Here is a 24,154-nt window from a genome sequence, read left to right on the forward strand (position 1 = left end):
TGACTGTGTTAACCACTGGTTTTCTTCCTGTAATGTGTGACTGTGCTAACAACTGGTCCTCATCCTGTAATGTGTGACTGTGTTAACCACTGGTTTTCTTCCTGTAATGTGGAACTGTGTTAACCACTGGTTTTCTTCCTGGAATGTGTGACTGTGTAAACCACTGCTCATCTTAATGTAATGTGTGACTGTGTTAACAACTGGTCTTCTTCCTGTAATGTGTGACTGTGTTAACCGCTGGTCCTCTTCCTGTAATATGTGACTGTGTTAACCGCTGGTCCTCTCCCTGTAATGTGTGACTGTGTTAACCACTGGTATTCTTCCTATAATGTGTGACTGTTTTAACCACTGGTCCTCTTCCTGTAATGTGGAACTGTGTTAACCACTGGTTTTCTTCCTGTAATGTGTGACTGTGTTAACCACTGGTCATCTTAATGTAATGTGTGACAGTGTTAACAACTGGTCCTCTTCCTGTAATGTGTGACTGTGTTAACCGCTGGTCCTCTTCCTGTAATGTGTGACTGTGTTAACCACTGGTCATTTTAATGTAATGTGTGACTGTGTTAACCACTGGTCATCTTAATGTAATGTGTGACTGTGTTAACCACTGGTCCTCTCCCTGTAATGTGTGACTGTGTTAACCACTGGTCATCTTAATGTAATGTGTGACTGTGTTAACCACTGGTCATCTTAATGTAATGTGTGACTGTGTTAACCACTGGTCATCTTAATGTAATGTGTGACTGTGTTAACCACTGGTAATCTTAATGCAATGTGTGACTTTGTTAACCACTGGTCCTCTCCCCGTAATGAGTGACTGTGTTAACCACTGGTCATCTTAATGTAATGTGTGACTGTGTTAACCACTGGTGTTCTTCCTATAATGTGTGACTGTTTTAACCACTGGTTTTCTCCCTGTAATGTGTGACTGTGTTAACTGATATTCCTCTTCCTGTAATGTGTGACTGTGTTAACCACTGGTCATCTTAATGTAATGTGTGACTGTGTTAACCGCTGGTCCTCTTCCTGTAATGTGTGACTGTGTTAACCACTGGTTTTCTTCCTGTAATGTGTGACTGTGCTAACAACTGGTCCTCTCCCTGTAATGTGTGACTATGTTAACCACTGGTATTCTTCCTATAATGTGTGACTGTTTTAACCACTGGTCCTCTTCCTGTAATGTGGAACTGTGTTAACCACTGGTTTTCTTCCTGTAATGTGTGACTGTGTTAACCACTGGTCATCTTAATGTAATGTGTGACAGTGTTAACAACTGGTCCTCTTCCTGTAATGTGTGACTGTGTTAACCGCTGGTCCTCTTCCTGTAATGTGTGACTGTGTTAACCACTGGTTTTCTTCCTGTAATGTGTGACTGTGCTAACAACTGGTCCTCTCCCTGTAATGTGTGACTGTGTTAACCACTGGTGTTCTTCCTATAATGTGTGACTGTTTTAACCACTGGTTTTCTTCCTGTAATGTGTGACTGTGTTAACCGCTGGTCCTCTTCCTGTAATGTGTGACTGTGTTAACCACTGGTCATCTTAATGTAATGTGTGACAGTGTTAACAACTGGTTCCTCTTCCTGTAATGTGTGACTGTGTTAACCACTGGTCATCTTAATGTAATGTGTGACTGTGTTAACCGCTGGTCCTCTTCCTGTAATGTGTGACTGTGCTAACCACTGGTCATCTTAATGTAATGTGTGACTGTGTTAACCACTGGTCCTCTCCCTGTAATGTGTGACTGTGTTAACCACTGGTCATCTTAATGTAATGTGTGACTGTGTTAACCACTGGTCATCTTAATGTAATGTGTGACTGTGTTAACCGCTGGTCCTCTCCCTGTAATGTGTGACTGTGTTAACCACTGGTCCTCTCCCTGTAATGTGTGACTGTGTTAACCGCTGGTTCTCTTCCTTTAATGTGTGACTGTGTTAACCACTGGTCATCTTCCTGTAATGTGTGACTGTGTTAACCACTGGTCCTCTTCCTGTAATGTGTGACTGTGCTAACCACTGGTCATCTTCCTGTAATGTGTGACTGTGTTAACCACTGGTCATCTTAATGTAATGTGTGACTGTGTTAACCACTGGTCCTCTCCCTGTAATGTGTGACTGTATTAACCACTGGTCATCTTCCTGTAATGTGGAACTGTGTTAACCTCTGGTTTTCTTCCTGTAATGTGTGACTGTGTTAACCACTGTTTTTCTTCCTGTAATGTGTGACTGTGTTAACCACTGGTTTTCTTCCTGAAATGTGTGACTGTGTTAACCACTGGTTTTCTTCCTGTAATGTGTGACTGTGTTAACCGCTGGTCCTCTTCCTGTAATGTGTGACTGTGTTAACCACTGATCATCTTAATGTAATGTGTGACTGTGTTAACCACTGGTTTTCTTCCTGTAATGTGGAACTGTGTTAACCACTGGTCCTCTCCCTGTAATGTGTGACTGTATTAACCACTGGTCCTCTCCCTGTAATGTGTGACTGTGTTAACCACTGGTTTTCTTCCTATAATGTGTGACTGTTTTAACCACTGGTTTTCTTCCTGTAATGTGTGACTGTGTTAACTGCTGGTTCTCTTCCTGTAATGTGTGACTGTGTTAACCACTGGTCATCTTAATGTAATGTGTGACTGTGTTAACCGCTGGTCCTCTTCCTGTAATGTGTGACTGTGCTAACCACTGGTCATCTTAATGTAATGTGTGACTGTGTTAACCACTGGTCCTCTCCCTGTAATGTGTGACTGTGTTAACCACTGGTCATCTTAATGTAATGTGTGACTGTGTTAACCACTGGTCATCTTAATGTAATGTGTGACTGTGTTAACCGCTGGTCCTCTCCCTGTAATGTGTGACTGTGTTAACCACTGGTCCTCTCCCTGTAATGTGTGACTGTGTTAACCGCTGGTTCTCTTCCTTTAATGTGTGACTGTGTTAACCACTGGTTTTCTTCCTGTAATGTGTCACTGTGCTAACAACTGGTCCTCTCCCTGTAATGTGTGACTGTGTTAACCACTGGTCCTCTTCCTGTAATGTGTGACTGTGTTAACCACTGGTTTTCTTCCTGTAATGTGGAACTGTGTTAACCACTGGTTTTCTTCCTGTAATGTGTGACTGTGTTAACAACTGGTCTTCTTCCTGTAATGTGTGACTGTGTTAACCGCTGGTCCTCTTCCTGTAATATGTGACTGTGTTAACCGCTGGTCCTCTCCCTGTAATGTGTGACTGTGTTAACCACTGGTATTCTTACTATAATGTGTGACTGTTTTAACCACTGGTCCTCTTCCTGTAATGTGGAACTGTGTTAACCACTGGTTTTCTTCCTGTAATGTGTGACTGTGTTAACCACTGGTCATCTTAATGTAATGTGTGACAGTGTTAACAACTGGTTCTCTTCCTGTAATGTGTGACTGTGTTAACCGCTGGTCCTCTTCCTGTAATGTGTGACTGTGTTAACCACTGGTCATCTTAATGTAATATGTGACTGTGTTAACCACTGGTCATCTTAATGTAATGTGTGACTGTGTTAACCACTGGTCCTCTCCCTGTAATGTGTGACTGTGTTAACCACTGGTCATCTTAATGTAATGTGTGACTGTGTTAACCACTGGTCATCTTAATGTAATGTGTGACTGTGTTAACCACTGGTCATCTTAATGTAATGTGTGACTGTGTTATCCACTGGTAATCTTAATGCAATGTGTGACTTTGTTAACCACTGGTCCTCTCCCCGTAATGTGTGACTGTGTTAACCACTGGTCATCTTAATGTAATGTGTGACTGTGTTAACCACTGGTCCTCTTCCTGTAATGTGTGACTGTGCTAACCACTGGTCATCTTCCTGTAATGTGTGACTGTGTTAACCACTGGTCATCTTAATGTAATGTGTGACTGTGTTAACCACTGGTCCTCTCCCTGTAATGTGTGACTGTGTTAACCACTGGTCATCTTCCTGTAATGTGGAACTGTGTTAACCTCTGGTTTTCTTCCTGTAATGTGTGACTGTGTTAACCACTGGTCATCTTAATGTAATGTGTGACAGTGTTAACAACTGGTCCTCTTCCTGTAATGTGTGACTGTGTTAACCGCTGGTCCTCTTCCTGTAATATGTGACTGTGTTAACCACTGGTTTTCTTCCTATAATGTGTGACTGTTTTAACCACTGGTTTTCTTCCTGTAATGTGTGACTGTGTTAACCGCTGGTCCTCTTCCTGTAATATGTGACTGTGTTAACCGCTGGTCCTCTCCCTGTAATGTGTGACTGTGTTAACCACTGGTATTCTTCCTATAATGTGTGACTGTTTTAACCACTGGTCCTCTTCCTGTAATGTGGAACTGTGTTAACCACTGGTTTTCTTCCTGTAATGTGTGACTGTGTTAACCACTGGTCATCTTAATGTAATGTGTGACAGTGTTAACAACTGGTCCTCTTCCTGTAATGTGTGACTGTGTTAACCGCTGGTCCTCTTCCTGTAATATGTGACTGTGTTAACCACTGGTTTTCTTCCTATAATGTGTGACTGTTTTAACCACTGGTTTTCTTCCTGTAATGTGTGACTGTGTTAACCGCTGGTCCTCTTCCTGTAATGTGTGACTGTGTTAACCACTGGTCATCTTAATGTAATGTGTGACTGTGTTAACCGCTGGTCCTCTTCCTGTAATGTGTGACTGTGTTAACCACTGGTCATCTTAATGTAATGTGTGACTGTGTTAACCACTGGTCATCTTAATGTAATGTGTGACTGTGTTAACCACTTGTCCTCTCCCTGTAATGTGTGACTGTGTTAACCACTGGTCATCTTAATGTAATGTGTGACTGTGTTAACCACTGGTCATCTTAATGTAATGTGTGACTGTGTTAACCACTGGTCATCTTAATGTAATGTGTGACTGTGTTAACCACTGGTAATCTTAATGCAATGTGTGACTTTGTTAACCACTGGTCCTCTCCCCGTAATGTGTGACTGTGTTAACCACTGGTCATCTTAATGTAATGTGTGACTGTGTTAACCACTGGTCCTCTTCCTGTAATGTGTGACTGTGCTAACCACTGGTCATCTTCCTGTAATGTGTGACTGTGTTAAGCACTGGTCATCTTAATGTAATGTGTGACTGTGTTAACCACTGGTCCTCTCCCTGTAATGTGTGACTGTGTTAACCACTGGTCATCTTCCTGTAATGTGGAACTGTGTTAACCTCTGGTTTTCTTCCTGTAATGTGTGACTGTGTTAACCACTGGTCATCTTAATGTAATGTGTGACAGTGTTAACAACTGGTCCTCTTCCTGTAATGTGTGACTGTGTTAACCGCTGGTCCTCTTCCTGTAATATGTGACTGTGTTAACCACTGGTTTTTTTCCTATAATGTGTGACTGTTTTAACCACTGGTTTTCTTCCTGTAATGTGTGACTGTGTTAACCGCTGGTCCTCTTCCTGTAATGTGTGACTGTGTTAACCACTGGTCATCTTAATGTAATGTGTGACTGTGTTAACCGCTGGTCCTCTTCCTGTAATGTGTGACTGTGTTAACCACTGGTCATCTTAATGTAATGTGTGACTGTGTTAACCACTGGTCATCTTAATGTAATGTGTGACTGTGTTAACCACTGGTCCTCTCCCTGTAATGTGTGACTGTGTTAACCACTGGTCATCTTAATGTAATGTGTGACTGTGTTAACCACTGGTCATCTTAATGTAATGTGTGACTGTGTTAACCACTGGTCATCTTAATGTAATGTGTGACTGTGTAAACCGCTGGTCCTCTCCCTGTAATGTGTGACTGTGTTAACCACTGGTCCTCTCCCTGTAATGTGTGACTGTGTTAACCGCTGGTCCTCTTAATGTAATGTGTGACTGTGTTAACCACTGGTCCTCTCCCTGTAATGTGTGACTGTGTTAACCACTGGTCCTCTCCCTGTAATGTGTGACTGTGTTAACCACTGGTCCTCTCCCTGTAATGTGTGACTGTGTTAACCGCTGGTCCTCTTCCTGTAATGTGTGACTGTGTTAACCACTGGTCATCTTAATGTAATGTGTGACTGTGTTAACCACTGGTCATCTTAATGTAATGTGTGACTGTGTTAACCACTGGTCCTCTCCCTGTAATGTGTGATTGTGTTAACCACTGGTCATCTTAATGTAATGTGTGACTGTGTTAACCACTGGTCCTCTCCCTGTAATGTGTGACTGTGTTAACCGCTGGTCCTCTTCCTGTAATGTGTGACTGTGTTATCCACTGGTCATCTTAATGTAATGTGTGACTGTGTTAACAACTGGTCTTCTTCCTGTAATGTGTGACTGTGTTAACCGCTGGTCCTCTTCCTGTAATGTGTGACTGTGTTAACCGCTGGTCCTCTTCCTGTAATTTGTGAATGTGTTAACCACTGGTTTTCTTCCTGTAATGTGTGACTGTGCTAACAACTGGTCCTCTCCCTGTAATTTGTGACTGTGGTAACCGCTGGTTTTCTTCCTATAATGTGTGACTGTTTTAACCACTGGTTTTCTTCCTGTAATGTGTGACTGTGTTAACCGCTGGTCCTCTTCCTGTAATTTGTGACTGTGTTAACCACTGGTCATCTTAATGTAATGTGTGACTGTGTTAACCGCTGGACCTCTTCCTGTAATGTGTGACTGTGTTAACCACTGGTCATCTTAATGTAATGTGTGACTGTGTTAACCACTGGTCATCTTAATGGAATGTGTGACTGTGTTAACCGCTGGTCCTCTCCCTGTAATGTGTGACTGTGTTAACCACTGGTCCTCTCCCTGTAATGTGTGACTGTGTAAACCACTGGTCCTCTTCCTGTAATGTGTGACTGTGTTAACCACTGGTCATCTTAATGTAATGTGTGACTGTGTTAACCACTGGTCATCTTAATGTAATGTGTGACTGTGTTAACCACTGGTCCTCTCCCTGTAATGTGTGACTGTGTTAACCACTAGTCATCTTAATGTAATGTGTGACTGTGTTAACCACTGGTTTTCTTCCTGTAATGTGTGACTGTGTTAACCACTGGTCCTCTCCCTGTAATGTGTGACTGTGTTAACCACTGGTCCTCTTCCTGTAATGTGGAACTGTGTTAACCACTGGTTTTCTTCCTGTAATGTGTGACTGTGTTAACCACTGGTTTTCTTCCTGTAATGTGTGACTGTGTTAACCACTGGTTTTCTTCCTGTAATGTGTGACTATGTTAACCGCTGGTCCTCTTCCTGTAATGTGTGACTGTGTTAACCACTGGTCATCTTAATGTAATGTGTGACTGTGTTAACCACTGGTCCTCTCCCTGTAATGTGTGACTGTGTTAACCACTGGTTTTCTTCCTGTAATGTGGAACTCTGTTAACCACTGGTCCTCTCCCTGTAATGTGTGACTGTATTAACCACTGGTCATCTTAATGTAATGTGTGACTGTGTTAACCACTGGTTTTCTTCCTGTAATGTGTGACTGTGTTAACCACTGGTTTTCTTCCTATAATGTGTGACTGTGTTAACCACTGGTCATCTTAATGTAATGTGTGACTGTGTTAACCACTGGTCCTCTTCCTGTAATGTGTGACTGTGTTAACCACTGGTTTTCTTCCTGTAATGTGTGACTGTGTTAACCACTGGTCCTCTTCCTGTAATGTGTGACTGTGTTAACCACTGGTCATCTTAATGTAATGTGTGACTGTGTTAACCACTGGTCCTCTCCCTGTAATGTGTGACTGTGTTAACCACTGGTCCTCTTCCTGTAATGTGTGACTGTGTTAACCACTGGTCCTCTTCCTGTAATGTGTGACTGTGTTAACCACTGGTCATCTTAATGTAATGTGTGACTGTGTTAACCACTGGTCCTCTCCCTGTAATGTGTGACTGTGTTAACCACTGGTCATCTTAATGTAATGTGTATAGGAGCACCAGCGGCTGGAGACCATCCTGAGCCTGTGTACTGAGCTGGGCCGGGACCAGGGCGGCTCAGCCATCTCCGACCTGCAGAAGATCAACAAGGAGCTGGAGAAGCTGCAAGAGTCTGATGATGACTCAGTGTTCTCCAACTCCCCCGGCAGCGTCAGTGGCACTGCCCCGGAGAATGTCTTTGGCACCAAAGCCCGGGAGTACCAGCTGGCTGAGGAGCGGCAGGTCCGCCAGCGCCGCCACAGCGGGCACAGAGAAGCCAGGGATTCCAGGGCCCAGTCACCTGCTGTCAGCCTGCGCATTATTGTCCCCTCACCCTCCCCTCACCACAGAGCCAGGGTAAGTCCTGGTGACATGTCTAACATTGTCTTGAGACCCGAGGTCTTTCATCTCAACCCTTCAGCACTCAAACAAGCACATCATCTTAGACAGCCAAACATGTGGGTGCACACATACTCACAGTAGAACATGAGTGGGAAAAGTATGAAATGAAAGAAGGAATTCCCCTTGCCCAGGGGCTTGTTGTTGATAATTACAGGGTTAGGGAGGGATTTATCAAAGCATCTGCATGACACAGTAACTCATTCCGACATAGCTGTGTGTGTTCACCCATGACAGAGTTGGTGTGAATGTAGAGGAAACTATGCAGCGCAGTGGGGGTTGAGGTATCAGTGTTGTTAAAGATATACGGAATTCTTACACACAGAGTACACCTCCAATGGTGCCCCAGTATGTCACGAGTAGCTCACTCTCTCTGCACCTAACCCCAGTCTCAGTCTTAGAGCCACTGTTACAGTTGTAGAGGTGCTGTAAGACTGTGGCATTTTCCACTCTAGAGCAGTAATGACTTAATGGTGTGTTTAGTTTTAATGGAGGAGTTCTCTGGGGAATACAGTTACAGCCACTCAGTCTTTCTGAAAGGAAGGGGAACAGGAAATGACTTTATCCTCAGTAGAATAACTGTGCGCACTCGTGTGCTGTGTGTAAGATGTTTTGTTAATATTAAAGTACTTATAATACCCGGTACCTACTTTGTAGCTGATATGAATATTTATACCATTACAACAGATAATCATACAAGCATTGTGTATTTGGAAAATAAAGTACATTGGGGCCTACTTTACTACTTTCATTTGGTACCCAACTACAAGATCAGCATTATATTTCATGTAGGGAATACATTTCCACTATAATTTCTTACAGCTGAGCCAGAGTCCCATTAAATACATTAGTTATTGAACCTTCCAATTTTACCTTTATTTAACTAGGCAAGTCAGTTAAGAACAAATTCTTATTTTCAATGACAGCCTAGGAACAGTGGGTTAACTGCCTTGCTCAGGGACAGAACGAGAGATTTGTACCTCGTCAGCTCGGGGATTTGATCTTGCAACCTTCCAGTTACTAGTCCAATGCTCTAACCACTAGGCTACCTGCCGCCCCAATCCAATCTCTTCTCCCATCTCATTCCTAAATCCTGGCAGTGGAACAGTGGAGCAGGCAGTCAGATACTGCCTCTGAAACAGCCCATAAATCCCAGGACTGCTGCCTGCCTGCCACGTGAGGCTCTGACTGCTGTTCAGCAGGCCTCGAGCAGGCAGCAGATATGATACAGGTTGTGATGTGTCAGATACAGTGTGTGCCCGGATGTGTGTGGATTAGATCAGGGGCTGATGACAGGAGCTGATGTTGACTCTCTGGTGGCAGCAGGGCTCTCTTACTGATAGGAGATCACTGAGGCTTGTGCAGTAGACTCCTTGTGAGACAGTAGAGTATTAACCCAGTCCCTGTTCTCCTGAGGGACCTGAATCTCTGCTGCATTACAGACACATGGAAGGGGCATTACTCCCCCTCACTATCGCTGACAGCAATCTGAGGCAGATCCATCTAACCAATGTACTATTAGCTACAAATCAGAAGGTTGTTAAGAAAACATAAAAACATGTACCATAGCTTTAAATGAGGCATGATCCTGTAGTGGACCATATCGTGTTTAAGACATGACATCATCACAGTGTTGACAGTAACACACATTGTGAGTAGATAGCAGGGGGTTTAGGCTGGGTTTCTGTAAAACACTCTGTGACAACTGCTGATGTAAAAAGAGCTTTATACAATACATTTGATTGGTTGATTGATTGCTTGATAGTTTAAATTGGTTGATTGATTAATTGATAGTTTGTAGGCCCATGGACTGATGATGGCTCTGTAATATCACCAGCAGCAGGCTACGGAGGATGTGCATCTGAAACAGGAAGTGACGCGTATCGAGGAAGAGAGGATCCAGGTGCTAAACAACATAGAAGAGTTGGAGCAGAAGATCAAAGACCTGGACAACCAGATGGAGGAATCCATCAGAGAGGTATGCAGCACAACACAGTACCACACAACACAACAGAGCACAACAGAGCACAGCATGGGAGAGTGAATGGAGGGAGCTTCACCCATGCTGTGTGTGTCAGTGTGTGTTGACATGTGTGTGTTTATGAGTTGGGATACTTTGTGGAGTTAGGAAATGAGTGTTTACAGTGGCTGGGTAATGATAGTAATGGGGGGGGGGGTAGTTTTGGTCCATCTGTGTCTGGCTTTGGGGAGCTAACAATACTGATTTTAAGCGGGGGGGGGGGGGGGGGGGGGGGGGGGGGGGGGGGGGGGTGTGTGTGTGTGTGTGTGTGTGTGTGTGTGTGTGTGTGTGTGTGTGTGTGTGGTGTGCGTGCGTGCGTGCGTGCGTGCGTGCGCGCGCGTGTGGTGCAGATGGAGGTGGAGCGGGCTCTGCTGGAGGGGGAGCAGGACTCTGAGATGGCCCTGCTGCATAGGGAGAAGGAGGTACTGGACCAACTCAATGAGAAGATTGGCAGCAATGACAAGACTGTCCTCACAGACAAGTCCCAGGTAACAGCAGCAGACATGTTGTCCATCTCTGTGAGTTGGATGCCATTGCTTTCAGACACAGGGAATGTGAGGCGGAGAGGGGAGAGAGAGAGACATACGGTCAGGGTACATGTGGGAGTTGGGGTTTCAGTGGTGAGAATCTGAGTTGGAGGAATCTACAGTCCAGCCCACAGGTCTGAATACAGTAGGGCAGGCCTTCTTTTCTGCTGCCTCCTTGGTTCCTCCTTAACCTTCACTAACACTCTATTTCCTTGCTCTCAGTCTTTGCTGTGTTGTGGGTGTTTGTGTGTTCTTACGCGCACGCATGTGTGTGCTCTTGTATACGTGTGTGTATGTGGGTGCTCTTGTATACGTGTGTGTATGTGTGTGTCCACTGCTGTGCAGCACAAAGCCCTGCTCGATGTTGAGAGGGTAAAGGTAGAGTGGTTGGAGGAGCTTGTCTCTGACCAGAGGACCCAGCTGGACACCTGTCCCGAGGCGCTAACTCCTAACTGGTCCCTCATGCTCCTCAGTTAGTATGGCTGCCTTTCTTCCACTAAAGTGCTTCTGCTTCCCTCTCTGGCTGCCCCTCCTCCTCCTCCTCTCTGGCTGCCCCTCCTCCTCCTCCTCTCTGGTTGCCCCTCCTCCTTCTCTCTGGCTGCCCCTCCTCCTCCTCTCTAACTGCTTTTCCTCTCTGGCTGCCCCTCCTCCTCCTCTCTGGCTGCCCCTCCTCCTTCTCTCTGGCTGCTTTTCCTCTCTGGCTGCCCCTCCTCATCCTAACTGTCCCCCCTTTTCCTCCTAACTTCCCCCCCTACTCCTTGTAATCGCCATGGTTTCACTTGATGGCCTTTCTGTTATGGTTCAGACAGAGATGGTCAAATCAAATCAAATGTCATTGGTCACATACACATTTTTTGTAGATATTATTGCGGGTGTAGCAAAATGCTTGTGTTCCTAGCTCCAACAGGGCAGCGGAATCTAAAAATTCACAATTATACACACAAATCTAAAAGTAAAAGAATCGAATTAAGAAATATAGAAATATTTGGATGAGCAATGTCGGAGTGGCATTGACTAAAATACAGTACAAAAGATAGTGACTAGTGTTCCATTATTAAAGTGGCCAGTGATTCCATGGCTATGTATATAGGGCAGCAGCCTCTATGGTGCAGGGCTGAGTAACCGGGTGGTAGCCGGCTAGTGAACAGTCTGATGGCATTGAGATAGAAGCTGTTTTTCAGTATCTCGGTCCCAGCATTGATACACCTGTACTGACCTACGGATGATAGCGGAGTGAACAGGCCGTGGCTCGGGTGGTTGATGTCCTTGATGATCTTTTTGGCCTTCCTGTGACATCGTGTCCTGGAGGGCAGGCAGTGTGCCCCCGGTGATGCGTTGGGCAGACCGCACCACCCCCGTCAGGAAGTCCAGGACCCAGTTGCACAGGGTGGGGTTCAGACCCAATTGGGGTGGTAAGCAAATTGAAGTGGGTCTAGGGTGTCAGGTAAGGTGGAGGTGATATGATCCTTACCTAGCCTCTCAAAACACTTCATGATGACAGAAGTGAGTGCTACGGGGTGATAGTCATTTAGTTCAGTTACCTTTGCTTTCTTTGGTACAGGAAGAATCGTGGATATCTTGAAGCAAGTGGGGACAGCAAACTGGGATAGGGAGAGATTGAATATGTCCGTAAACACTCCAGCCAGCTGGTCTGCGCATGCTCTGAGGACGTGGCTAGGGATGCCGTCTGGGCCGGCAGCCTTGTGAGGGTTAACGTCGGCCACGGAGAAGGAGAGCCCACAGTCCTTGGTAGCGGGCCATGTCGGTGGCACTTTGTTATTCTCAAAGCGGCAAAGAAGGTGTTTAGCTTGTCTGGGAGCAAGACGTTGGTATCTGCGACGTGGCTGGTTTTCCCTTTGTAATCCGTGATTCTCTGTAGACCCTGCCACATACGTCTTGTGTCTGAGCTGTTGAATTGAGACACTTTTTCTCTGGACTGACGTTTTGCCTGTTTGATTGCCTTACAGGGGGAATAACTACACTGTTTGTTTATATTCTGCCATATTCCCAGTCACCTTGCCATGGTTAAATGCGGTCGTTCACACTTTCAGTTTTGCGTGAATGCTGCCATCTATCCACGGTTTCTGGTTTGGGTAGGTTTTAATAGTCACAGTGGGAACAACATCCTCTATACACTTACTGATTAACTCAGTCACCGTGTCTGTGTATACGTCAATGTTATTCTCAGAGGCTACCCGGAACATATCCCAGTCCGCGTGATCAAAACAATGTTGAAGCATGGATTCCAATTGGTCAGACCAGCAGTGAATAGACCTTAGCACGGGTGCTTCCTGTTTGAGTGTCTGCCTATAGGAAGGGAGGAGCAAAATGGAGTTGTGATCTGATTTGCTGAAGGGAGGGTGGGGGAGGGCCTTGTAGGCAGTTCGAAAATGGGAGTAGCAGTGGTCCCATCCAAGAATGGAAAGTGCAGTGACATGAAGTATGTGCTAAGAAGGAGATTGTAGGTTGTTGTTATCTAGCTAAGGAATTTAATTGGCATTACAGGATAATGGGAGCTCATTATTGTGGTCTATTTGTCTGTAAAATGTCAATGTATTTGTCTGTCTGTGAGTTTGAATCCTCCACACAAGGACCCACTCAAAGCCAGTGCATTCTCAACCTTAAATGATGTGTGTGTGTATATGGGTGATTATGCAACTACGGGCACTTCCATGTCCTCGGGTCAATTTGGGGGATTTTATAAAAAATAAAACAAATACAAATATTTGTATGTTAAGTCCACACTGGAATCACCCCATACTTTTTTAACACCTCTCTATCAAGTATTTTAGCCACGTTTTAGATGCATTATATACCTCAATTTCACTATTTTGCCCTTGTCCCTGACCCAGACTTTTAAGCTTCTACTATGTTTTTCTGTGACAAAACATTAATAATTACGCATTATATCATGTTATGTACTACAGAAAGAGTCAATTAAATAAAATCTATATCAATATTTATTGTGAGTATGCCCTTATATTGTTTTTTACACAAAATATACCTGTCCTTTGGGAGTGGAGTCATTTCCAACAATGGCTGCAGTGGACAGTTGTTCCAGATGTGATGTCCAGAAGTTTAAGAAAAATCGAGGTAAATATTGCTTGTGTAGAGAATATTTTAATTGTCAGTCATTTCCAAACAGGCTATAATTTCTTTAATTTGTGGTAGAACTTTTGATTAAAAAAAAAATATTTTATGTATTTAAGGTAAACGATATGCTAGCTGTAATACTAATCAAAGCATGCTAAGCTGTCTGTCAATTTTCTCCAGAAACTGTAGAAATGTCATTTCCATCACAGTCATTTCCATCACAAACTTAAGTGTGGTGGAAATGACAGAATGTGGTGGAAATGACACAAGTCCATTATCTTATTCAGTTTTACTTGACTTTTTTATTTTTATTTAATCATGTTTTAAATTAATTGAATCTAGAAAATGCTCCAAGGTGTGCACAAGTTGAAAACTAAGTAGTATTTGTCTTTATTTTTTGAAGATGCCATATAAAACAGCAAAGAGGTCACAGACATATAGAAACAAAATAAAAAATGATCCTATACGATACCAGGAACATCTGCAAAAAGACAGGGAGAGATACTGGAAGAAAAAAAGAGAAGGGAGAAGTGAAATCTATCTCTGAGCTTACAAAGCGAGGACAAAGAAACAAGAGAAGGCAATGAAAATGTAACCAACGGAATAGAAGACAGACTTTAAAGAGAACAGTTGCAATGGAGACCTACCTATCAGGCAACACACCACCTCAGTCACCAGATGACCTGCAGCCAGAACATGAGGCTAACATACCTGCCCCTAACTTACCTGCCCCAGATGCACGCGCTGATACCCCTTCCTCATTGTCTGCAACATGAATGAGAAGTCGAATACTTGCTGGAAGGAAAAAGGTTGAGAGGTCGCTCAAAGGCATACAGAGATCTTAGTATGACAAATGTCAAACTTGATAATGCTTTACGGAAAGCTGAGAAATACAAAAAAAGGTATGATCGACTGATGAACAAAATGAAGAGACAAAATTCCCCAAAGACAAAACAGCAAATGAAGGGAACTCCGAAGAACTTGAGAAGGATTTTATTGTTTTCAAAATACCATCAGTGCAGAGTTAAAACAAAAGTATAAAAAAATGTGCAGTGCCAAAGACAAACAAGTGGCTTCAAAAATGCTCAGAGGCAACATCCTGAGAAAGTATGGCCTGGTCAAAGCCGCAAACAGAGAATTTGGATTTTCAGCAAAAGCAATGAGGGCAAATGAAAACAGGCCATCAAGTCTTCAATACTCCAGGAAAAATCAGTGTAACAGAATTAGCACTGCCACAGAAGAGAAAATCACTAGATTCTATGAATGTGATGACAACAGCAGAGCAACAACAGGGAAAAAGGACAAACTAACGAGGAACAAGAAGAAAAAGCAGAAGCGCTTCTTGAATGGCACAATTCAGAACCTTTATCAGAAGTTTAAGAGGGAATATTCAGAAATTCTAATTTCCTACTGTGAATTCTGCAAAATACTTCCTTTTTGGGTTGTCAAGCCAACAGTCCAGGATAGGGACACATGGCTCTGCAAAACCCACGCCAACCTCCAGTTCATGGTGGACAAACTACAGCATCACAAAGTGATCAGCTGCAGCAACATTGAGAAAGTTTTTGAGTCTTTGTGCTGTGAACCTGAAGAACCTGAAGAAGGAGCTCATGTATAGAGAGTGCTCCCTTTGTCAAGCAAAAGAGCTTAAAACATCTGACTTTGATGCTGGTGAGCAGACATGGTGGTTTGAGTGGAAAAACAAAGCTGGAGAGAGAGAGAAGAAAAACAAAGAGGGAAACATGGAGAAGTTCACTGTACATTTGACAGTAAAAGAAAAGGTATGTGGCACACTGCAGATTCTACTGGAGGACTTCTCCAAAGGATTGAAAGAGAAGTTGGGGAAACACGTGTACAACATTCGACACCAATACTCAACTGAGAGAATTAAGAGAATCTGGGGAAAGAGGAGATCATTGTGCATATTGACTTGGCAGAGAACTACCTGTGTAAACACACCAGTGAAATCCAGGCAGTTCACTTTGGTGATTCTCACAAGCAGGTGACCCTCCACACCTGTGTTGGATATACCACAAATGATACAGTTTCACTTTGCTCACTGAGCTCTTCTATGCGGCATGACCCCTCTGCTATCTGGGCCCATCTCTTAAAAACACTGGCCTACTTCCTTGAGCTCTGCCCATCGGCTACTGCTGTACACTTTGTGAGTGATGGGCCTACAACCCAGTATAGGTCTGAAATGTTTATCAATGGTTGTTGTTCAAAATGTTTGCAATAAAATATTGTTTTCATACGTTTTATTTTTACATAGATGTCATTTCCACCACACCTTGTCATTTCCATCACAACCCATATTTTGAGGTAAATGAGTATATTATGTATAATTTACATATATTTATTTGTTTTAGATATGGAAATCATATGGTTGTTATCATAATCTCACAAAAAGGTTCGGTGGAAATATCTTATTTTTCATGATAAATAAATGTTTTCAACTTTCACCAAGGCAAGTTTATACATTCAGGCCTCGTGTTGAATTATTAATATTAGGAAAACCTTAAAAATCACTTTAAATAATATTCAATACAATTTCATGTACAAATGTATAAGAAATCCGTTATAAATCAATTGTATGATATTACATTTTCAACTAAAATTGATGTTTAATGACGTGATGTGTATGTACATTTGTGTATGGCTGTCTGGGAAAATTGACAAAAATATATACATTCCTGAATAGTACGATCGCAGCCATTATCAGATATAGTTTCTAGACAAATCAAAGACAAGTACAATGCTGGTAAAATGGTGTTTGAATAAGTTTTAATTTCTGAAAGTTTGCACAGCCAAAGTGCCCGAAGTTGCATAATCACCCATATGTGTGTGTGTGTGTGTGTGTGTTGTTCGTCAGGATGCTGAGGTGCTGGAGGCGGAGAGGAAGCGTTTTGAGGACCTGGAGTTCCAGCAGCTGGAAAGAGAGAGTGGTCAGGACGAGGAGAAGGAGGGTCAGACCCAGCAACTACTCCGAGAGATAGCAGATTACCAGCGTAGTACTGTCACACGCAAGGAGAGACTCCTGACCCTGAAGAAGCAGTCTACACAGATTACCCAGCAGTCTCAGCGAGAGAAGGACAGCTTCCTGAAAGAGAAGAACAACCTGCTCCTGATGGTTCAGAGGGTAAGAAGGTTTTTGTGTACTGGTTCTGTTTTGTATCTGTATACCTTTACCGTTGTTTGACTGGCAGTCTGTGTGTCTCTAGGAGAGGGAGAACCTGGCTTCTCTGGAGAGGAAGTATGCTGAACTGACTGGAGGGCAGGCCTTCCCTAACAACCCTGTTGCCATGAAGGAGGTATGATGTACAATACACTACTCACAGTGCATATGTCTGGCCAGCAGATGGCAGCTGTCTCTACTAAGAGCCTCACAGTGCATGACTGAAATGCCTGACAACAGAGGAGGTTCCTTTCTAAGAAACCTCCCATTTTCTATCAATGGAAGTCTTTTATCGTTTCCATATGTTTCTTTTTTTTCAAACGTATTTTTTTGCATTCAATTCCAACATACAGGTACTGCACGGATTGTTGTTGAAAGATAAGACGCATAAACAAAAGCAACAAATACATACAAGGAAAAACTACAACAACAACAAAACATTTAAAATAAACCAAAAATGGCAATAGCAAGACACACCACACCCGAGTGGGTTGGGTTGTGTACATACTTTGAAGGAATCAGTTAATATATACATGTATAGTCCATAAAGAGTAAGGGATCATTGATCAGACACTATCTCTAGTCCCACTGAATCTCCATGTTCACAGATAGTAATGACCACGTGTCCACATTGATCTTGCTTTAATCTTAATCTAAATGGGATTTTTATGTATATTGTTCTTATAATTGCCACTCTTGCCATTCTTTAATTGCTATTTTTCTGGGGCCATTCTTTAATTGCTATTTTTCTGGGGCCATTCTTTAATTGACATTCTTTCTGGGGCCATTCTTTAATTGACATTCTTTCTGGGACCATCTTAATGCAGAGCTTTTTTAGCTGCAATGAAAAGTATTTGTAACAAATATAATTTCTTCCTTTCTAACACCATGTCCGACTTGGATCCAAGAATGGCTAACATGGGATCTGTGGGTTCTGAAAAAAACTACTATTTACCACTGAATTCCCCTCCATGAATTTGCATTGGTAACTTTATGAGCTTCAGAGAATATATCTAACCATGTCTCTTCACTTATCTTGATGAAGTTCACCTTACCACCTTTGTCTAAGAATCAATGTGTTATCTTGTTTCATGGCTGATAAAGCACTGTATAAGTTAGTTGTCTGGCTAAGCATTGTTCTATGGCCGTGGTGGTGCCTTGTAACCTTATCCAGTTTTGGTGTTTGGATAGAAAGCTTCGTACTTGTAGATACCTGAAGAAGTCTGACCTTGGTATATTAAACTCAGAGCTCAGTCTTTCAAATTTTAGAGTACTCTTTTCAAATAAGTGATGGATGTATTGAAGTTTCAAATGTGCCCAGTTTCTAAAACCTGTGTCTAATCGTAGTGGCTTAAAACCCTTCATATGTACAATGGGTGATAACGCTGAGATTCCTGTAGGAAGGTTGAAAACTCGCTGCGTCTCTTTCTGTTCTTTTTATGTGGTTCCTGCCCATTTTCCACAACTCACTCAATATATTTTCCTCAGTGAATGGGAGTACGGGCAGAGGGACCAAAGTAAAGTCTGACTTTTCTATTTCCAGCCACCTTGTACCTGCAGCTTCAGACATACTGTCATGGCCCTAAATTGGGTTGCAAGCCAGTAATGTTTCAGATTGGGGAGTGCACATCCTCCCTGTTTTTATTTTTTTATATCTGACCCTGGGATGTCGTCCCTGCCAGATACATCTGGAGATGAGTTTGTCTAATAGCACAAACAGATTTTGGTGGTCAAATTGGAAGTGTTTGAAAGAGGAACAATAATCTAGGTAATGCATTCATTCTTATTGATTCTACCCTTCCCGATAGGGTGAGGGGCAGCACAGACCAGCAGTCCAGATCACCTTTGATTCTATCTATCAGCTTCGTGTAGTTGGCTTTGTATAAGTTATCACGTTCAGCAGTTATAGTATTTCCTAGATATGTGATAGCTTCATTTGACTACTTAAAAGAGAACAATGTTTTTATATAGGGGGTGATATGTGTATTTAAGGACCAGTGCTTCCGTTTTATTAACATTCATATTGTACCTGGAGTAACTGCCAAATGTATTTAAGACGTTCTATTAGCTTTGGGACAGACTTCACAGGGTCAGACATAGCAGACCTATACTACAACATCGCCAGCGTACAATGATATTTTATGCGTTTCATCCCCAACCTTCTTTCCTTTAACATGTTGATGTTTCTGTTCTGGTCTGTGCAGCACTTCCGCTTTCTAGAGGAGAGGAGGCGGGGCAGTAAGGAGAACTCCTCCCACCTCAGTGACACTCTGCCCCGTAAGAGGAGCCAGCAGGCCCTCAGTCACTACAGCAGCTCTACCCTGGGCCGTAGCCTCTCCCCTAAGGTGAGCATGGAGGACCAACCTCCCCTCCCTGGGCCGTAGCCTCTCCCCTAAGGTGAGCATGGAGGACCAACCTCCCCTCCCTGGGCCGTAGCCTCTCCCCTAAGGTGAGAATGGAGGACCAACCTCCCCTCCCTGGGCCGTAGCCTCTCCCCTAAGGTGAGAATGGAGGACCAACCTCCCCTCCCTGGGCCGTAGCCTCTCCCCTAAGGTGAGAATGGAGGACCAACTTCCCCTCCCTGGGCTGCAGCCTGTCCCCTAAGGTGAGCATGGAGGACCAACACCCCCTCCCTGGGCTGCAGCCTGTCCCCTAAGGTGAGCATAGGCGACCAACCTCCTCTTCCTGGGGGCAGCCTGTCCCCTAAGGTGAGCATGGGGGACCAACCTCCCATCCCTGGGCCGCAGCCTGTCCCCTCAGGTGAGCATGGAGGACCAACCTCCCCTCCCTGGGCCGCAGCCTGTCTCCTAAGGTGAGCATGGGGGACCAACCTCCCCTCCCTGGGCTGCAGCCTGTCCCCTAAGGTGAGCATGGGGGACCAACCTCCCCTCCGTGGGCTGCAGCCTGTCCTCTAAGGTGAGCATGGGGGACCAACCTCCACTCCCTGGGCCACAGCCTGTCCCCTAAGGTGAGCATGGGGGACCAACCTCCCCTCCCTGGGCTGCAGCCTGTCCTCTAAGGTGAGCATGGGGGACCAACCTCCCCTCCCTGGGCCGCAGCCTGTCCCCTAAGGTGAGCATGGGGGACCAACCTCCCCTCCCTGGGCTGCAGCCTGTCCCCTAAGGTGAGCATGGGGGACCAACCTCCCCTCCGTGGGCTGCAGCCTGTCCTCTAAGGTGAGCATGGGGGACCAACCTCCACTCCCTGGGCCACAGCCTGTCCCCTAAGGTGAGCATGGGGGACCAACCTCCCCTCCCTGGGCCGCAGCCTGTCCCCTAAGGTGAGCATGGGGGACCAACCTCCCCTCCCTGGGCCGCAGCCTGTCCCCTAAGGTGAGCATAAGCGACCAACCTCCTTTTCCTGGGGGCAGCCTGAGCATTTGGGGAGCATTTGGGGAACCAGATCAACCTCTCCTCCCTGGGGCGTGCTGGGCAGAGGACAACCACAGGGGTTAGATCAGCAGTGCACAACTCCAGTCCCTCAGGACCTTCATTTCTCTTAATTTAATCATTAATTGATAATGCCATTGAATCCCAGAGTCCCCGCATCTGATTACAGGAGCATTGGGTTAGAGAGACACTTACCAGGTCATCTCACTCTCTGTTGTGTCCGTCTGTCTACTCTGCAGTCCCACCTGCCCCTGTCCCAGAGCTCCAGCTGTGGTAGTATCATCCCCCGGGGCCTCTCTATCTCTCCCAGAGATCTGGAAACTCCACGCCTGCTCAAGGGTGAGCCAAAACACTTTTTTGTTTTGTGAACTTGTGTGCATGTCTGGGAATACTTTCATTTGTATTTTGTTTTTATGATGCCTCTAATGACCTATTGTCTAGAAGTTCATTATTAATTGTCCGTAGCTTATGGCTGCCTATACCATAACCCCACCACCACCATGGGGCACTCTGTTCACAACGTTGACATCAGCAAACCGCTCACCCACACCACGCCATACATGCTGTCTGCCATCTGCCCAGTACAGTTGAAACCGGGATTCATCCGGGAAGAGCACACTTCTCCAGTGTGTCAGTGGCCATCGAAGGTGAGCATTTGCCCACTGAAGTCAGTTACGACACCGAACTGCAGTCAGGTCAAGACCCTGGTGAGGATGATGAGCACACAGATGAGCTTCCCTGAGACGGTTTCTGACAGTTTGTGCAGAAATTCTTCGCTTGTGCAAACCTACAGTTTCATTAGCTGTCCAGGTGGCTGGTCTAAGACGATCCCGCAAGTGAAGAAACCGAATGTGGAGGTCCTGGGCTGACATGGTTACACATGGTCTGTAGTTGTCGGGCCGGTTGGACGCACTGCCAAATTCTCTAAAACAACGTTGGAGGCGGCTTATGGTAGAGACATGAACATTACATTCCTTCTGTCAGCATGCCAATTGCACTCTCCCTCAAAACTTGAGACATCTGTGGCATTGTGTTGTGTGACAAAACTGCACATTTTAGAGTGGCCAGCACAAGATGCACCTGTGTAATGATCATGCTGTTTCTTGATATGCCACACCTGTCAGGTGGATGGATTATCTTGGCAATGGAGAAATGCTCACTAAGAGGGATGTAAACACATTTGTGCACAACAGTTGAGAGAAATAAGCTTTTTGTACATATGGAACATTTCTGGGATCTTTTATTTCAACTCATGAAACATGGGACCAACACGTTACATGTTGCGTTTATATTTTGGTTCAGTGTTGTAACACCATCTCATTATCGCTCTGTCTCTCTCTAGCTTTTCTCTAATCATTCATGGATTCCCTGCCTCTCTCCGTACCTGCTGCCTGTTTCTCACTGCATGCTAGCTACATGCTGCAGAGATAGACATTCATAGCTTTTCCTTTCTTGAGTGGTCAATATTGCATGTCAGTCTGTTAGTTAACATGGACTGCCACAGGGCATCTTTCCCCCAGTGTCCATTAACATCGGTCTGAGCAGGAAAGACATGTTCAGCTATACTCTGACAGTATCTCAAGCAGAAGTAACTAGAGCCTTTGGAAACAGGTCTGAGGGGGTTGAATGACCATGCCCATTTCAGTGTTGGAGGGGAATATACTATTTGTACATCAGCAATGCCCTCTGACCAACTGCAAATAAGTTGGGACAGTTAACCAGCAACAAACATTTTAAAATGTTTAATCTAATCTGATAAAATGCTTTATAAAGAGTATGTCTGTCTGTGTGTTCATCTGTCTCTCAGCAGGCCACAGCCACCTGTACATGAGTGAGAACAGACAGAGACTGGTTGACCTGTGTAGCAGGACCGTGTCTGAGTCCAATGTCTTCCTGGACCCCTTCCACTACGCAGACAATGGCCATGGCTTTGACACGCTCAGTATGGACAGCTCTGACAGCATGGAGACCAGCATCTCTGCCTGCTCCCCAGACAACATCTCCAGGTGATAGAGAGAACTGTAGGACCATTGTTCAAGTAGAACAATGATTCAAGTAGGCCCACTGTTAAAGTATGACCATTGTTAGCTCAATGTGACATTAGTTTAAAGAGCATTTTTGTTCAGAGGAGATCCAGGGGCATGGCATGTAAGAAACATGTTATGAATTAGAGAGATGTGACTCAGCATCATTCCATATTATGGTTCTTTCCAAGTTCTGTGATTTTAAGCGAAGCGTGCATGAGTAAGGCTGAGTGAAGCGGGCAGGAGTGAAGCTGAGTGAAGCGTTCAGGCGTGAAGCTGAGAAGTGTTCAGGCGTGAAGCTGAGTGAAGCGTTCAGGCGTGAAGCTGAGTGAAGCGTTCAGGCGTGAAGCTGAGTGAAGCGTTCAGGCGTGAAGCTGAGTGAAGCGTTCAGGCGTGAAGCTGAGTGAAGCGTTCAGGCGTGAAGCTGAGTGAAGCGTTCAGGTGTGAAGCTGAGTGAAGTGTTCAGGCGTGAAGCTGAGTGAAGCGTTCAGGCGTGAAGCTGAGTGAAGCGTTCAGGCGTGAAGCTGAGTGAAGCGTTCAGGCGTGAAGCTGAGTGAAGCGTTCAGGCGTGAAGCTGAGTGAAGCGTTCAGGCGTGAAGCTGAGTGAAGCGTTCAGGTGTGAAGCTGAGTGAAGCGTTCAGGAGTGAAGCTGAGTGAAGCGTTCAGGTGTGAAGCTGAGCGAAGCATGCAGGAGTGAGGCAGGGTGAGAGCCCCAGTTGGAGGGCTGACCAGCAGGGAGTGGGGTGGCTGAGGCTGCTGCAGAAGGGTCAGGTTACACACACAGCTGTGGTCTCAGTGAAGGGGCCCAGCCACCGTGGAGATCCAGCCCATCAGTACTGTTACTGTGTCGCTGGGATAGTGCCAAGAGGCTGAATCTGATGTGAGTAAAGAGCTTGTTTGTGTGCTTGATTGTTGGTGCTTGGTTGTCTGTTGCAGAGAAGAGGCGGTGTTTGTTTAAACCAAAGTATCCTTTTTGGATCCTTTGTTGTTACAACTTGTGTGTTATTGTTTTTAATCAAGTACTAGTACTTTGTCAACCATGTTCTTGTCAGAAATAATCAGTTAGATGAAATCAGTTGAACCCTCAGACAAAAGTTGATTATGCTCGTTGGTTATGCTTAACAGACACATGGTTCTGACTGTTTTCCATTAGATCTCATGCTCTTCCAAGTGAAACTATTAGATTCATTCTAAATCTTCAGGATATCCTGTTGCAATGGGAAAACAATGTTTATTTATATATCTCTGCATGTGTCGGCAGGTAGCCTATAAAGAAACACATTTATCAACATAAGAGGTCTCCAAATCATTACTCTGAATTGACCAAGGTGGACCAGAACATTTACTTGTGGGATCAGACCATTTTATTTTGTTCGTGAGGATGCTGAACGTGTCTTGGCCATATGTTGTCCAGCTGTCTCACACCCAGTTTTAGAGGCAGTAAAGTGTTTTTTTACTTTACTGATTCTGTACACCTAGGACCACCCTGAAAGTTAAAATTGGTTAAGTGTGTGAGAGTTAAATAAAGGTTACATTTAAAAAATAAGAAAGTGTGTGAGTGTGATCTTGGTCAGTCCATGCAGTATATACAGGATGGAAAAATATGAGAGCAAATGTATGGTCTATACGTTGTACAGAATGTGATGGTATGACTG

The 24,154-nt window shown here is 44.5% G+C and overlaps 1 protein-coding gene across 4 annotated transcripts in view; it reads left to right on the forward strand.

The window, feature by feature from the left end:
* The window catches only part of LOC106563572 (pleckstrin homology-like domain family B member 2), a 52,775-nt gene that overhangs the window by 24,183 nt on the left and 4,438 nt on the right, over window positions 1–24,154 (forward strand). For 2 of the 4 annotated variants that reach the window (XM_014129271.3, XM_014129278.3), the window contains 8 exons: window positions 7,888–8,229; window positions 10,109–10,249; window positions 10,642–10,779; window positions 16,784–17,050; window positions 17,133–17,222; window positions 19,291–19,431; window positions 20,715–20,814; window positions 22,283–22,481. In XM_014129271.3, coding sequence (XP_013984746.1) covers window positions 7,888–8,229; window positions 10,109–10,249; window positions 10,642–10,779; window positions 16,784–17,050; window positions 17,133–17,222; window positions 19,291–19,431; window positions 20,715–20,814; window positions 22,283–22,481 — 1,418 coding nt within the window. The remainder of the gene's footprint in view (window positions 1–7,887; window positions 8,230–10,108; window positions 10,250–10,641; window positions 10,780–16,783; window positions 17,051–17,132; window positions 17,223–19,290; window positions 19,432–20,714; window positions 20,815–22,282; window positions 22,482–24,154) is intronic. The other 2 variants (XM_014129273.3, XM_014129272.3) reach the window with 2 other exon arrangements.

This window comes from Salmo salar, chromosome 11 (assembly GCF_965601325.2).
Source record: "Salmo salar chromosome 11, fSalSal1, whole genome shotgun sequence".
Classification (NCBI taxonomy): domain Eukaryota; kingdom Metazoa; phylum Chordata; class Actinopteri; order Salmoniformes; family Salmonidae; genus Salmo; species Salmo salar.